At 42.4% G+C, this 16,272-nt stretch overlaps 1 protein-coding gene across 2 annotated transcripts; it reads left to right on the top strand.

Annotated features, from left to right (window-relative positions):
* Positions 1–949: 949 nt before the first annotated feature.
* On the top strand, positions 950–14,716 carry SARS1 (seryl-tRNA synthetase 1). 2 transcript variants are annotated; one of them, XM_053392876.1, is made up of 11 exons: positions 950–1,185; positions 3,097–3,167; positions 4,954–5,034; positions 8,102–8,260; positions 9,348–9,491; positions 9,744–9,899; positions 10,475–10,696; positions 11,456–11,585; positions 11,964–12,121; positions 13,328–13,457; positions 14,017–14,716. In XM_053392876.1, exons 1-11 carry the CDS (start codon positions 1,050–1,052, stop codon positions 14,172–14,174), a joined length of 1,545 nt encoding a protein of 514 aa, XP_053248851.1. In that variant the 5' UTR covers positions 950–1,049; the 3' UTR covers positions 14,175–14,716. The 2 variants fall into 2 exon arrangements, with proteins under 2 accessions (XP_053248851.1, XP_053248852.1); XM_053392877.1 differs by having other exon boundaries at positions 1,081–1,185; positions 3,101–3,167.
* The last annotated feature ends 1,556 nt before the right edge of the window (positions 14,717–16,272 follow it).

Below are 16,272 nucleotides of genomic sequence, written 5' to 3'. Positions count from 1 at the left end.
TGAGTGCCTTTGTAACAGATGTACAGTGTCTTTGTAACAGATGTATTTACCAATAGGGACTGGGACATGGTGGTGCTGTGGTCTATACCAGTGGTTCCGAATTAGCTAATTACTGATGACCCCTTATTTTAAAAAAGCCAAGTTATGGACCCCCTACTTTTGAAAAATTTGAAAACTATGGCAGTTACCTGTGCAAAGCAATTTTTTTGAAGAAAATGTGGGCTTCAGCAGAGAGGGAAAGCAGCGAAGTGGGAGGAGAAATGGAAGGGGCTCCGTTTCTCCTGCCGCTTCGCTGAAGGGATGCTGAGAAGAGGGGGAGATTTTTCTTCTTGTTCTCCCCCTCTAAAACAAAGTGAGTCCTATGTTTGGGTGCGTCCTATACAGCGAAAAATACGGCACTTGTAAGGAAGGCCCTGCTCGCTGACTCACAGTGCTCAAACCAGCCAGTTGGGGGTTTCCCAAGTCCTCACTGGGCTCTTACCTTCACATAGCTGTCAACGTTTCCCTTTTTTTAAGGGAAATTCCCTTATTCCGAATAGGATTCCTCACAAGAAAAGGGGAAAGTTGATAGCTATGTATCTTCAGCGTTAGCAATGGCTGCTGCAGTACAATGTTACCCAGCCCGCCCTAGAACTCTCCTTTTCTCTCTCTCTCTTCTGCGCTGTCTTGCTTTGTAACCCTGACGAGCCCTCACTGAGCACGGAAGCCTGCAAGGCTGCTCCTGTCCGGACCATCCCAGCTCCACTATGCAGAGGACCCGCAGCCCGCCTGCGCAAGCGCCACGTTTAGCGCGTGCCCTCCGGGCGGCGCTCTAAACACCCAACGCCCGCCCTGCGCGAGGCTCCTCCTCCTTTACGTCGGAATCTTCTGCGCACGCGCAGCGCCTTTCCCCCGCCCTTCCGCGCTCACAGTGCGCACGCGTGGCCTCGCCGGGCTCTTCTCCTGTCGCTTTGCGCCGGGCGGGCTAGCTGTCTGTCGAGCGTCTTCCTCCGTCCTGAGCCGGCGCCGCTCCCTCGCCCCTCGGCTTCCAGTCGCTGCCCTCCGGCGCCATGGTGCTCGACCTGGACCTCTTCCGCGCCGACAAAGGCGGAGACCCTGAGCTGGTGCGGGAGACGCAGCGGAAGCGCTTCAAGGACCCGGCGCTGGTGGACGCGCTGGTGGCCGCCGACGGGGCCTGGCGGAGATGTATGTGGGGCGATGGGTGGGGTGGAGGGGTCAGTGGGTGAGGTGTCGGATAAGGCTGTAGGGGTGTCGTTAGGAAAGGGGGAGAAGAGAAAGCGCGACGCCCCAGCAGTCAGCCTAAGGGGGCCTTTGCGACCCCGACACGTGTCTCCCCATCCTCACGTTTCTTCCTTGAACCTCTTTCACGCTGCCTCAGTGAGGAATCACGTTTGAACCCCTCGCCTCGGTGGCGTCCGGCGTGAGGCCCGTGAGAAGAAAGGGGCTCCCTACGGCCGTCTCTTCCCTCCCCGCCGTCGTGTGAATGGGCACACAGACCTCTCTCTCTCACTCCCCTCCGCCAGCCATGAGGTCCAACGGGGAGGGATGACCCTGCGGCCAGTCTTTGCTGCTGCCGCTTTATTTCTAGGTCCCGGTCGAAGGGCAGGTTTGGAGTGGCTCTTTTGAGACATCGGGGGAAGTCATCTCTTCAGAGGGCTTCAGGGCGCTCCCATCTGTCTTCTGGACAAACGCCCCCCCCCAAAAAAGGTGTAGGGTGTTGCTGTTTTAATTGTATTTCCCAATTAAGGTTTTCCTCTTCTCTTCGCCGGCTCTCTGGTGTTTCACAGCTGCATTGCCCTTTAAATGGACGGGCCTGCGATTTGGCAGGACGCTGTTCAAGCATTGGTGCTGCCTAGTCTGATGCAATCCTGCTGTAACCAGCATCATAGAAAGTGACTCTGGCGCGCTAGAGCTCATATCAGCCACAGCACTGCTTCATTTTCTGTGGGCATGTTTCCTTGCCAGCGATTTTGATAACTTGTGTTAAATGCCTTTTACATTGTGCTTTACATTGTGACAAAGCGTTGGTAATATTGCCTGCGGTGAAAGATGTGCTTTATTCCCTCTAACCAGAAAATGAGTGGGGGGAAATGGAATGGGCCTGTCACGTCAGGTGCCTGAGACCACTGCTACTTGTTTAGAATTGGATGGAGGTTCACCATATGATCCTATTCCCCAAACCATCTCTCCTAGACTTCATTTTCAATATTTCCACTATGCGGGTGGTGAAGAGTCTATGAAATGATATAGAATTCAAATTGTAATACAATGAAATACAAGATATAATAAATTAAAGAAGCCATCATTATAGAATTAAAAGTTATACAGCATATAGCAGAGTGTGTTTAAGTTGCTGTAGAAATCATTAAGTGATTTGCTAAGACCTTTAGCAGTTTTCAAGTAAAGCATTGCCATCAAGTACAGCGTTGCCTGCTGTTTGTATATGGAAATTCTGGAAGTAGGATGAGGAATACTTTGAAATATATATATCCAGCAACAATAACAACTAAAATAAAAATGAGATATTCAGTTTACGCTAAACTTCATTTTACTGTACCATGCAAAAATCATAATGAGTGTTCAGAATCAGAAGCTGCTTCCTTTGGTAGTGGGAGTGTTCTGTATTTGCAGGCCTCTGAATTGCATCTTGCTGAGATTAAATGAGAAAAAGTATATAATAATAATAATAAATTTTATTTATATCCCGCCCTCCCCAGCCGAAGCTGGGCTCAGGGCGGCTAACAACAATAAAACAATACAAAAGTACAACACAAACAACACTCTAAAATCATTCATTATAAAATTAATTTATAAATCATTCATTATAAAATTAATATGCCATCACTTCCCATAATACTTTACAAACTACTATCCTTTCTCAGAGGTTGCCTGGGTATTGTAACTTTTGCGCAGTATCATGCATAATAGAAGATAAAATCTTCAGTTTAACAGAATGAACGTATTTTAATCTGTGCTACACCCATAGTAGCAGCAGCAGCAGCAGCCAGATAGTTCAATAGACTTATGATTTTGTGTAGAAACTTATCCTTTAAATGTAGATGCCTCTTAGCATTTTTTCAAATGTTTTCCTTCCAGGCAGATTCCGTGCAGACAATCTGAACAAACTGAAGAACCTCTGCAGCAAAACTATAGGCGAGAAAATGAAGGTGCGATTTATTGGAATCACAGCTTCTGATTGGTTACCAAAACCACTATGATGTATGCCATTTTGTTTTGTGATTAACTGTGCTAGAAAACATGTAGAGTTCAATCAGTGGCATGAAAAACGCCATTAGGGAAATAAAAGGATTGACAGATTGGGAGCTGTCCAGAAGAAAAGTGATATGTCTGAGAGGATGATGATGAGGCAGCATGCTCAACTATACTATTAATTTTAATATTAAAGGTAAAGGGATCCCTGATCATTAGGTCCAGTCATGACCGACTCTGGGGTTGTGGCGCTCATCTCGCTTTATCGGCCGAGGGAGCCAGCGTACAGCTTCCGGGTCATGTGGCCAGCATGACTTAAGCCGCTTCTGGCGAACCAGAGCAGCGCACAGAAACGCCGTTTACCTTCCTGCCGGAGCGGTACCTATTGATCTACTTGCACTTTGATGTGCTTTCAAACTGCTAGGTTGGCAGGAGCTGGGACCAAGCAACGGGAGCTCACCCCGTCGAGGGGATTCGAACCGCCGACCTTCTGATCAGCAAGTCCTAGGCTCTGTGGTTTAACCCATAGTGCCACCCACATCCCATTTTAATATTACAGAACACTAAAGCACAAAGAAGTTATCAAGCTGAATTGAGCCCACTATCATCTTAGGATCACAGTCTGATTCCCTCCCACCAAGCAATGAGATAGAATCGCTTAGAACTGGGTGAGGGGAAAGCGAGTTTTATTTATTGACTGGCCTTTCAAACTGCCTTTCATACACAGAATCTGAGGGGAGTGTGCAAAATATATAAAAATACAATAAAATGACAAACCTATGGGCCCTCAGTAGCAGTTGTAAAATACAGATACTAAGACTTTAATCCTTGCAGCTAAATCCCTGAGAAGAGAATTGCATTTTAAGTCAAGAGTGGGATAACATTGCCTCTAATGAGAGGGAGTTCCACAAATGGGCATGTAATGATAGTGAGGTCTCACACGTGTTGGCAGGATCAGGAGACAGGCCTTCTTTTACTTATGAAGTGGATTTAGTATCTCCAAATTATTAATTTAACACTTCTGAAATAGTACTTTTCCAGTTTTATTTCCAATTGATACTGTGTTGAAAAAATAAAGGGTGATACCAGATTTGTTTGTTTACTGCAGGGGTGGCTACCCTCTTCTGCCCAAAGGCTGCATTACCTTTTGACCATGCCTGCAAGGCCAGCATGGCCAAAGTAAAAGTGGGTGTGGCTAAAATGGACATGTACACCACCATCCTTGCACAGGCATGCAGGACACACATACGGCACACACAGAGACCAATAACATCCATTGGAACTCTATTTCCTCCCCCACCCCCATCCTTTCTCCAGTTTTACTCAAGCTTTCAGGGCTTTAGAATGAAAATGATGGCATCAGAGGCTGCCTCTACACAAAGTTCTTTGCACTGCCATGAAGAGCAGATTGTAATATTCCACCTGTTTCAGAGCACTCTGATGGTGGCAAAAATGGAATTGTGTATATGAAGGAGGGCTTCCTTGCACAGCGCCCTTAGTTTAGTCATGACCAAATGGAACTTTGAAGGGGTCATTCTCTTCTCCTCACCCACATTAGAGCACTCCAAGAATTGCTGAGAGAGAACATGGCAATGATATGTATGATGGATATTTTATAATCTTTACGAGGAAATGGAAACCAGTGATCTAGGCAGGTTGTCCTTCAAGCTGCATTTGTAGAATAAAATTGCTTTTTATTTGCCAATTGATTGCTTTTTTGTTTTTGTATTTTTATATATATAGAAAAAAGAGCCAGTAGGAAATGATGACCACATACCAGAAAATGCACAAAATCTCGATGAACTTACAGCAGACATCTTAGCAGTAAGTTATTTTCAACTAGTTTCTTACTTGACCATTCACTGGTTTACAGTGTATTGTAATTGTGAAATATACTCTGGTGTTTGCTTTTCCCCTCACACATTTCACTTGTGCAGCTTCAGATTGGGTGAGGAGCGTGTTAATTGCATTCTGATTCTTTTGTTCCCTTGCGCTATATTAATTGTTCAGTTACCCACTGGTCTCTAATGTTGGAGCTGTGGTAATTCTCTCCCTATGCAGGCTAGCTAGTGGTTTTTAAATTGTGTTTTTTCACCTCTCTTATACCCTGAGCTGAAATACAATTTTGTGAGGAGGGGTGGATCTGTAATTTGCCCCTCACTCTGCTAGTTCATCCTTTTCTCATGGGCAAGAGAACTGTGAGGCTTGCCTGTTGTCCACTGCTCAGTCAAGAGGCTATGGATGTTGAGGTTTAGGAAGCTCCTCATCTCCCCTTCCTGCCGTAGAACAGAGGGGCGTGGCATGGCTGGTTCAGCTCTGTGTGGACCATTTGGCTTGGCAGCATTGGAGCCAAACTATTCCCAGCCTTCCTCCAAGTCTTGGAGCTAAGGAAGGGGTGGATTTGCTGCATAACTGCTGGGATGACCCTCACATGGCAACCTGGGAATAAAACTCGGGTCACTATACTTGCCAACAGTGACGGCTAATTTACCCCAGCATAGTGAGTGAAAATGTAGGAGCCTATGTTAGAGTAAGGACCAAACTAGATAAGATGTCAGGAGATCTGCAGTCGGGTCTCCTGATGCATTTTTTTGATCAAAGGAGTCTGTGGAAGGAATTTGATTGTGGAAACAATGCTAAAGAAAATTATTTAACCGTTTCCCTCTGCACCATTTCCTAACTAAATTCTTGCTCTCCTCCCCAAAGCTCCTACTTGCCCCAGGATGGAAAGTATATAGGTTCCCTGTATGAGTGTATGCACATACACCAGGAGCTTTGAATCTGTAGGAAAAAAGATTTTGGTTTTATTAATTGGCCTAGAAAAGTTTGTATTAATAGCTATATTGATGAATAACAAATTGTTTATTCAGGGCAGTTGTAGTTTAAAGAGAAGTATTGTGTCTTCCTTATGTTATTTAGGATTTGGCCCATTAAGGTTTTATTATGTATCAGAATGTTTGTATAGAAGATAATTACGTTGTAATAAATAAGTTTATAGTAAAAAAATTGAGGATTTTTGGAACATATTTATTCCTTAACTTTGTTTCTGACTGATTGAGGACTGAATCCGTTGTGTATACTATACTTCTGCTTCCATATATAGCCAGACACATTTTGTTGAACTGTTAACCTGTATTCAGTACAGTTGTTATGTTGGTGGTCCAGAGAAACCTAAAAATGTTTTTTGGGTGCCTCAAATTAATTCTAAAATTACATTGGAAAGATTTTGGATTATATTCGACTGTCATGTGAAAAGCACTTAAAGTGTGAGCACTGAGCTAAAAACAATGTCCTCTTATGCTACTGAAACAATTTATAGTGGGGTGACTTTGGGCCACCACTATCTCACAGTATAACCTACTTCATAGGGTTGTTTTGAATATAAAATGGTGAAGGAGAAACATGTACACCACCTGGTGGTCCTTAGAGAAAAGCTGGATATAAGTGTAACAGTATTTTTTTTAAAAGGGTGTGTGTTTACTATCAAGCAATAGATCATCACAGAGATTTCATACTTGCTATTGTCCCGGCAGCAGCTGCTTCTCTGGGTGTAGAATAAGCCAATGCAGAGATTCAGTAGGAAGCACAGCTTGTACTGTCTGTGCAGCTGTAGTTAAAAAAGAATATGAAGCTAAGCCTCCTGCCTTGCACAATCATTTGTCCAGACACCAGCTGCTGGGCATACATCTTCTGCCATTTTGATAACTCCACAAGTCACAGTAATTCTCCCTCACACTGCAGCCTTGCAGCTGCTACTACAGATACTATAAAAGCTGTATATCTGAGCCCTAGAACTTGCTTCCTCATTTTATTCCTTTCAGTGACAAGCCAAAATATTTTATACCTCTGGTTGGTTTTTTTTATAGGGTTGTTGTTTTGGATTGTTGTTTTTCTGCTGATATTTGTTGGTTACATTATTTTAATTATTGCTTTATTTTGCATTTGACTAGTAAGCCACCCTGACAACAGGAATAAAATGTGTTGGTAGCGGATTTTAATAAGTAAACTATTTGCCATGTTTCTTGTTGCATTACTCATTTTTCCATAAAAGCAGAAAAATGGTGAAGAAGATAGGTAGAGGGCTTCGTATGCCAATTGGCACCTTTTGTTAGCATGCACACTCTGAAGTGAGAAAGATCCTATATATACTAATAGCAAACATGCTTTCTGAGTGTAGGTACTTATACAGCCCAAACAGGATTGTCCATGCACAAGAGAGAAGCACCAGCAGGCTTTGGAAAACACCAAGGTTTCCAGATGTCTCAAAAAGTGAGGGCAGGGCAGGACGGGATGTATGGGAAGGAACCCCAGAGCATCCCAGTGAGGACCAAGCTTGTTCAGTGGGCACAAAATGCTGACAGTTAGCAGGGTGATGGTGGAATGGAGTATCTTGGAAAAAGACATGGCTGGCTTGCTGTGGTCCTGAACAGAAGCCCTCCACCGTATGGTATTTTATTGCGGAGCCCAATCTTATGTTATGATAATAAAATCTGAGCAGTAGCACAAAGCATTCTTGCATGGGATACTGTGCTGACATGAGTTTTGGATCAGAAACTGCATCAACCAACCATTGTCTTGTCCTTTGGCCCCCAATTTGTGCCAGTCTAAGACTTACATGTCTGTAATGCATAATGCAAAGCTAGTCCTTAATGAGGCTTTCCATGTGTGAGCCAAAGATCTTATCTGAGCTTCTGCTGGCAGTAAACTAGGTATTGCCTTTTACCCTGAGTCCCATAGAACCAACATTGGTTCTTGGTGATGCTAGACTACCGGCTGAAATGTGAAACTGAAGTTGATAGAATTATGGTTTCAAAAAAATGGATGTGTCTATTTTCACAAGATATTATTCTTTTCTTATATTTCTTATATTAGGCCCACTTTTGTGTTTCAGGGTCTTCAAGTAAGCCAAATAAAGAAAGTTCGTCTTCTAATCGATGAAGCAATACTGAACTGTGATGAGGAGCGCTTGAAGCTGGAGGCAGAGCGGTTTGAAAACCTCAGAGAAATTGGAAATCTCCTTCATCCCTCTGTGCCAATCAGTAATGATGAGGTAGGAGCAAATCCCACACTTTTATATAAATGTTCATGAGTGACAGTGTGTGGTTTGGTTGTCACAGCCTTGTGCATCACTATTAAACTGTCCTGCTGGTAGGGTGGGGAGACGGCAAGCTGAAGGTATAAAGTCCTGAGGGTGTGAGACAGTACATCCTAGGTGAGGAGGTTGAGAAGTTTATGCAATTTGTATTCTAAAACAGTGTTCCCCATAGAAAAGAAAGTCACAAATGGAAAAAAAAAAATCCCAAATAAGCACAAAACCCTGATCTTGTTTAGGAAATGTATGGGAAACAGACTTAGGCTGGAATTCAACATCATGGTATTACAAATGTCGCATCTGTGCAAGCATATCAACCTGCCAGGTGGAACAGTCTCCCCTCCCCCATGTGCTATTCTGGTGGTTCTCCTGACACCCATCAACCCCCTGAGACAATTTCGGGGGTGCAGGTCTCATGCAACAGGAAGGCCCGTTGTGCAAGTGAAAGTCCCTGCATTGGGCTTCCACTGACAGGGCCCCTTAGGTGAATCCTACCCATGATGTGTGGCTTGGATCCAACCATTTGTCCAACAAGACAATTTTTTTGTTTAATAATACTATTAAGTGAGTCTGATACAATACTGGGCTGGTTGGATTTTGCATTGGAATAATTGCCTAAGAGTGTTGCTATGGAGACGTCATACTCATTCCAGTTGTTGGCAAGTAGTAATTTTGAAAGCACTTAAGAGAGTTGCTGGGTGCTTCTGTGACAGCCCTGCAGGAGACTAAAAGACCATCAGATCTATTCCTTGCTTCCTCTGCATCTCAGCCCCTTCTCCAGGGCAGAGCAAACCCACACACCACCTTCTCTTCAACCAGCCTATAGGATGCAGATGGCAGCATGCCACAAGTAGAGAGCAAATGCAGTGCAGGAAGCTTCTGGCAATTGTAAGTGCTACCGTGCAAGCAAATACCAGCCAGGATTGTGCATGTGAAGACATACAATTAAATCATGGATGAGATAATTGGCTTGGATTGATATTGTTTCTATTGGGATGTTCAAAGGCCTAGAACAAAACTTTCTCCCTTTTTATCACATGGGTAGGATGCAGATAACAAAGTGGAGAGGCTATGGGGAGACTGCACAGTGAGGAAGAAGTATTCTCATGTGGACTTGGTTGTCATGGTGGATGGCTATGAGGGAGAAAAGGGAGCCATTGTTGCTGGAAGCAGAGGATACTTTCTAAAGGTGAGAACTTAACTTCTTAATCATTGCTATTTATAGGACTGGGAGAATTGGGATCCCAGAAGAAAACTTATTTATTTTGAAAATTGTACCTTGCTTTTCAAAGCCAAAGCACCACCTTCACAAAGTGGTTTGTTTAATATCTAAGCTGTAGAAGACTGTCAGAATATAACGTTCCTGCCAGTGCCGTTTCAAAATGTGGGTTCTCGGGAGCAGAATATTCACTTACCTACTTTCTTCTTTGTTGTTCTATAGGGTGCCCTGGTTTTTCTAGAGCAAGCTCTCATCCAGTATGCCCTGCAGACACTGCTTAGCAAAGGTTACACCCCTGTTTATACCCCTTTCTTCATGAGAAAAGAGGTGATGCAGGAAGTGGCCCAGCTAAGCCAGTTTGATGAAGAGCTCTACAAGGTAAGGTGGGAAGGGTAAAATTACTCTTTTAGTAGCAAACTATATAAGCTTCTAGAAAAGTTTTGTGTTGCTTCTCTTAATGTGTAATCACATTGTCCCTGGAGCCATGTGGAATTTTTCAAATTCTGCTGGTAAACTTTCAGTCGGATAATTGACTGTATTTCAATATTTGTCCTTCATTTCAAATTGCTGCACACTTCTTTAGGAAGCATTTCTACCATCAGCCACAGTCGGTGCTAATAATTTATGATAATGAAAAGGAATTTTGGGTTGATAGGTTAAAGGTTTTGTTAACATTGTTTCTAATCATCACAGGCATTGTGCCATGTCTTCCCCATTTTCTGAGCCACAAGTACTTAACGGTTTGTCATTAGGGGGTCAGAATGGTTAGTGATGTTTTCTAAGTTGTAGCTAAGCAACAACTTAGAAAAACAATCATAGAAGAAATTATATGATTCAGTGAACCAGTAATTTAGCCCACAAGGGCTTTCATTGGAATGGTCCACTGAAGCTTTGTCTATGTACATGACATCTTGCTGCACTGGTCTAATGGACTAACTTTTTCTACTTCTCAGGTACTTGGCAAAGGCAGTGAGAAGAGCGATGATAACACTATTGATGAGAAATACCTGATTGCTACATCTGAACAGCCAATTGCAGCATTGCACAGGGATGAATGGCTGAAGCCAGAGGACCTGCCCATCAAATATGCTGGGCTGTCTACCTGCTTCCGCCAGGAAGTTGGTTCACATGGCCGTGATACCAGAGGCATTTTCCGTGTGCACCAATTTGAAAAGGTATTGCAGTTGCAAAAGTTATTAATCCAGGGTTGTATTACTCATTTCACAAACGAGACAATTTCTGTTCACACAACAGAACTTCCCCTTCTTCTCTTCCTCCCCCAACCCCCGCTCCCCTCCAGATCAGATTTGAGGGTGGGGAAGGAGAAGGAAGGAAAGTTAAGTTGCCTCAACAGAAGTTGTTCCACTCACACAATGACTTAGCTTGAGTCAGTCCCCAGATAGTGTGAGTTTTTCAGCGATTTGCCGTTGAAGAAGTTTGCATTGTTGAAATGTATTGGGCAATTGAAATGAAATTGGTGTTCCTCTGTAACAGTTTATGGTAACTGAAAGTGTTGTTTATATTCAGTAGGAGACCGATAACTATTTTTCTCTGTCTCAGTAGTACTTAGAAGCTGGTTTATGCTTGGTAACTGAATGTTGTGTTTGGTTGCATTAGGCTGTTGAGTTACATTCACCTCCATTTTATGATTGTGTTCAGAAGTTTTATTTCATTGTTTTTTCTTGGTAAGGATATCTTTAGTAAAATTTGCAGGGTCCCCCCCCCCGACTTTTCATGCTGTCAAAAGCTTGGGAAATATTAGCATTGTTCCCAAAGGAACTGATTTTAGGGGTTGATGTTAAGTCACAGAAGACACAGAACAGTATAATTATTATATTCTGGGATTCAAATTCCTCTTTGTGTCTATGAAGGATTGCTACTTTCTTTTGTTTTTTGTTTCCTGCTCTGAAGTTTCTGCTTTTGACCCTTTCCAGATTGAGCAATTTGTCTACGCATCACCTCATGATAACAAGTCTTGGGAGATGTTTGATGAGATGATTGCAACTGCTGAAGAGTTCTATCAATCTCTGGGCATCCCTTACCATATTGTGAATATTGTCTCAGGTATGTATATACCCCCCAAATAATTTGCAGCCTAATCTATGTTTGGTTTCTCAAAATTAAATCTTTCAGTGTTCTGTGTGGCCTACACCCTAGAAAGTGTGCACACAATTGCACCTGACAGCCAGTAATCTCTGGTCGTTTGTATCAGGATTTATTTGCTCTAACTGTAAGACCTGTAGTATCTCAGCATGCAGCCATGTACTCATGTTTATTGTCCAGACTAACACACATTCTAATTGAGGGAAATGACCATAGATCTCCTTGTTACTCTTGGTTTCATTCTGTATCTCCAAAACTAGGGGTGAGAAAGGCACATCTTTCAGTTCTCATTATTAGAACACTGAATCAGTACCTAAATGCCTCCTCATGTTGTTACAGGTTCCTTGAATCATGCTGCCAGTAAAAAGTTGGACTTGGAGGCCTGGTTCCCAGGTTCAGGAGCGTTCCGTGAACTTGTTTCTTGCTCGAACTGCACTGACTACCAGGCACGTCGGCTGCGGATCCGTTATGGACAAACCAAGAAGATGATGGACAAAGTAGGCTGCTTTGTATATTTTACATATACAATTCTCCCAGTGCATCATTTACAACATACTGGTGTTCTAGTTAAATAATTATTTGGGTTCTTAAGAAGGTGCTGCTGTTTACCCACTGTAGCCTTCAGGAAAACAACTGCCTTTTTGCTTTAGTCTGATATGTTTTTTTCTATTCGCCATCTGAGTTGATTGTCCCAATAGGTTGCAACTTTGAGTCCTTGCTAGGGAGACAAGTTGGCAGTGATGTTGATTCTAGAGATCTAGCAAAAATTAGAAAGGCCCTGTTAATTTCCATAATTTCCCATAAAGATCCAGATTTTCTGCCTGTCATTTTGTCTCACTACTTCTTCTGTGATGCTGCCATGGAAGTGACCAGTTTGAGAATGGTCCACTTGCCAGTTGAGAATTACTGACTGCTGCCAAGGAGCCCTAGGATTGCTTTCTTGAAAAAAGTAAAAAATGTAATCCCTTAAAATTACGAAGAGTGTAGAAATGGAAACCTGAAGAATGAATAATCATTGGGCTTTCCTTTTCTTTTTTAGATCTGTTTTTAATTTGAAAGACAGAGGTTGTATCCAGTGAAGTCGAACAACCCCTAATAGTTACTTGGTGTTCAGATATTGGACATTAGTAAACAAACCAACATTCGTACAAACACATTTAAAGGCAAAGCTCAGTTATTTTCATACTCACATCACAGAAAAGGAGGATGTTATCTAGTTCAACTAACAGTGCAATCTACCTTGCTGCTTCTAAAATGTTTAGATAAGGAAGTCTGTTGCTGAGTGATTGGTAATAATAATAATAATAATAATAATAATAATAATAATAATAATTAATAATTTATTATTTGTACTCCGCCCATCTGGCTGGGTTTCCCCAGCCACTCTGGGCGGCTTCCATAGAAACCAAAAATACACTAAAATATCACAGATTAAAAACTTCCCTGAACAGGGCTGCCTTAAGATGTCTTCTGAATGTCAGGTTAAGCTAGAAAATGTTAGTTGTAGCATTCCTAAATTGGAACAACTCTTTATTAGACTGAAGGCTCTGTCTTTTCAGATGACTGAGTAACAGAATGACAGATTAGCTTTATTGGAATGGTTATTTTGGAGATGGTATTTATCCTCTTCAAAAATGTGTTTTCTTGCTGCTTCTTTTACTTGCTGGAGAATACTAAGAACATGAAATGTTCTGCCCTCAAAGGTGGAGTTTGTGCATATGCTCAATGCCACGATGTGTGCTACAACACGTGCTATATGTGCCATCCTTGAGAATTACCAGACAGAGGAAGGAATCATTGTACCAGAGAAATTAAGGGACTTCATGCCGCCAGGTAATAAAAGGAAAATGCTTGTTGCCCTCCCCCTCCCCATAGCCATCCATAATTGTGTATTTTATACTGTTTAATCGTCCTTGTTGTCTGAGCCTAACAACTCTTCTTAACTCATACAACAATTGTGACAATTTCCTCCTGTCTAGAGTAAAGGGTTATATCGCGTATGACTTGCATTGTTTCTTCTCTTGACACTAAACAAAGAGAATTCATTACAGTTGCTATTTTTACTGACCCATAACATTTCAAGAGTTCCGTCATACTTCTTTTGAGTGCTAGCTTTGTGCCCAAGAGCATCACCACCAGTTTAGGAGCAGTATGTAAGAGGATGCAGGTGGGTCTCTCTGGTCCTTGGCTGGAAAAGGGTGGGTAAGCTCAGATGTGCTGCCTACTTTACTTTGTTCAAGGACATTGAGTAAATTAATCAAGGTGACTTGGTGTGTAAGATTGGTGTGATGTGTGAGAACAGACGGAGGATTCTTGTTGATACTTCCTTTGTAGAAGTTTGGCCCTGGTGTGTTCACTCTGTTATCTTGCTCTTCCTTCTTCCTCCTTTTAGGCCTGAAAGAAATGATAAAATTTGTAAAACCTGCTCCTATTGATCAGGAACTTTCCAAGAAGCAGAAGAAACAGCATGAGGGAAGCAAAAAGAAATCGGCTGGTGGGGACTGTGCACTGGAAGGAAAGATGCAGAACATGGATGTGAACAGTCCCTAAAAGGGATCTATATGTTACTTTTTCTGAGATTGCACAGTTTAGTGCATAAAGGTGCAGGGGGTCCTGGATATGAATTCCTGCTTTGTCTCATCCCTCCTGTCACCATGGGCAAGTTACTTTTTTCCATCTCGGCTTCCACCCACTATAGCATGGGAAGATGTTTCTTCCCATCCTGGCTCTGAGGATCCACTGGTGTTTGTTTTCACACTGAATGTGGAAAGCACTAGAGGTGCTGACCAGTTCCCCAGAAGTCTGTATGTCTTACATTATGTTAATTATCCATGGAAACAGTTTCTATTCAAACCCCTAGTTGCAAATCCAAGCAGAGGGAACAAACTGCTATATCATGTTTATTTGCTGAAAATCTCTGCTGAGCAGAAGCAACACTGGGATAAAGCAAAGATCAAAAGGGAAAATAAGTATAGGCATGTGGCGTTTTACTGTAAAGACAGTCTTTGCTTAGTCATAGGATTTTACCTGATATGGTGGCACTCGGTGAATAAAGCAAGCATTGAAAAAAAATGATGCTTTTCTCAGTTGTATTTTATGACTTCTGTATTTCTTGGATTCCTTTAACAACATTCTTGTAGAAGCTAAACAAGCTATAGTTTAGACACACACGGAGGGGAGCTCCAAATCCAGGAAGACAGTGGAGCTAACGCAGAGAGGGAGAAAAAGAAAAGGGGGAAAGAAGAAGAAAAAGAAAGAAAAAGGAGCCCTAACTTTACTTTACTGCTGCCCCCATCTCTGCCGACAAAGAAGAGGGGAGGTAGGTGAGCACGGGAAGGCAAAAGAGGCTCCGAAAAAACACGTGGCTGAGCCTACCCCTCCATGCAAAGCCGCATGACAAAGGAGATCGCAGAAAGGAAGAAACTACCCCCTTCTTTTCTTCTTTCTTTTTTTAAAAATAATAATCCTTTTTTTAACCCCTTCCTACCCCTCTCCCTTTCCCCCCCTTTTTAAAAAAGAAATTCTTTTTTATTCCCCCCTCCCATATACCTACTTTTATCATTTTTCTTTTTAAAAGAGGGGCCACTGCTGCTGCAGCCACCCTTTATTTGAATCTTTATTGCTATCTTTTCTACACACTATTTAAAGACACACTTCTCCACACACACACACCCTCAATTTAAACCTCATTTTATTTTCACCTCAAACTCCCCTCTTAAGAATTAAAATGGCAGTACCCAGAAAACAGCCCTGAACCATCACAGGCCATTTCCTGGGACTGCCACTTCGCCCCAGACTTTCCACTCTCTTTTACCTATCCTCTTTTACCTATACTTTACTCATTTTTTTTTAAATAAAAAGCTCTATCTATCTATCTATCTATCTAAAGACAACACCCCTTTTTTTTACCTTTAATTCTCATTTTTATCTTTTACCCGTACATTTTTAATTACTTTTTTACAAACAAAAAATAATAACAATAATTAGGGGGAAATATTATTTTTTTTTATTTTTTTTTAAAAAACCACACATTTCCCCCCCTCTCTTTTTAAAGCCCTTTCTTTTCTATTTGTTGGCTTGTTCTTGAGGGGGGAATCTTTCGCCCCCAGCTACGACCTCCACTCTCTTTTAAAACAAAAATTTCCTCTATATCACTGCTATTGTTATTGATACTCTCCCCCTCAACTCCCCCCTTTTTATTTTTCTCTCCCTTTTTGCTCTCCCCTCTCTCTCTTCACCCCTCCTCATTTTTTCCCCTTATCCTACCTTTCATTTTCCATCCCCAATTTTGTTTTCTATCCCTTTTATTTTTTTAAATCAACCCCCCCTTTTTACCCTGTCCGTCAGTTTGTTTTTGAGAGGGGAGCCCTTTCCCCCACCCCCTCTTTTAAAATAAGACTTTCCCCCATACCATTGCAGCAGCTCACCCTCCCTCCCTCCTCCCCTCTCCCCCTCTCTTTTCTTCTCCTTCCCTCTCCCACCCTTCCCCCTCCCCCTCTCATTTTCTCTCCCTCCTCCCTCTCTCCATCCCCCCCTTCCCCTAAAGGAAACACATACACACATTCATATCACCCTATCATAATTTGCCCCCCCCTCATACTATAGCTAAAACTACTGCTGCAAACTAATACTGCTGATATTACTGTAC

This window comes from Podarcis raffonei, chromosome 6, assembly GCF_027172205.1.
Source record: "Podarcis raffonei isolate rPodRaf1 chromosome 6, rPodRaf1.pri, whole genome shotgun sequence".
Classification (NCBI taxonomy): Eukaryota; Metazoa; Chordata; class Lepidosauria; order Squamata; family Lacertidae; genus Podarcis; species Podarcis raffonei.
This window is presented reverse-complemented; position numbering and strand designations above follow the sequence as displayed.

Excerpts from the sequence above, each read along its gene's own strand:
- SARS1 (XM_053392876.1), top strand. The coding sequence starts at position 1,050 with ATGGTGCTCGACCTGGACCTCTTCCGCGCCGACAAAGGCGGAGACCCT. Across the intron at positions 3,168-4,953 it reads CTATAGGCGAGAAAATGAAG|AAAAAAGAGCCAGTAGGAAA; the intron begins GTGCGATTTATT and ends TTATATATATAG. Across the intron at positions 8,261-9,347 it reads TGCCAATCAGTAATGATGAG|GATGCAGATAACAAAGTGGA; the intron begins GTAGGAGCAAAT and ends TCACATGGGTAG.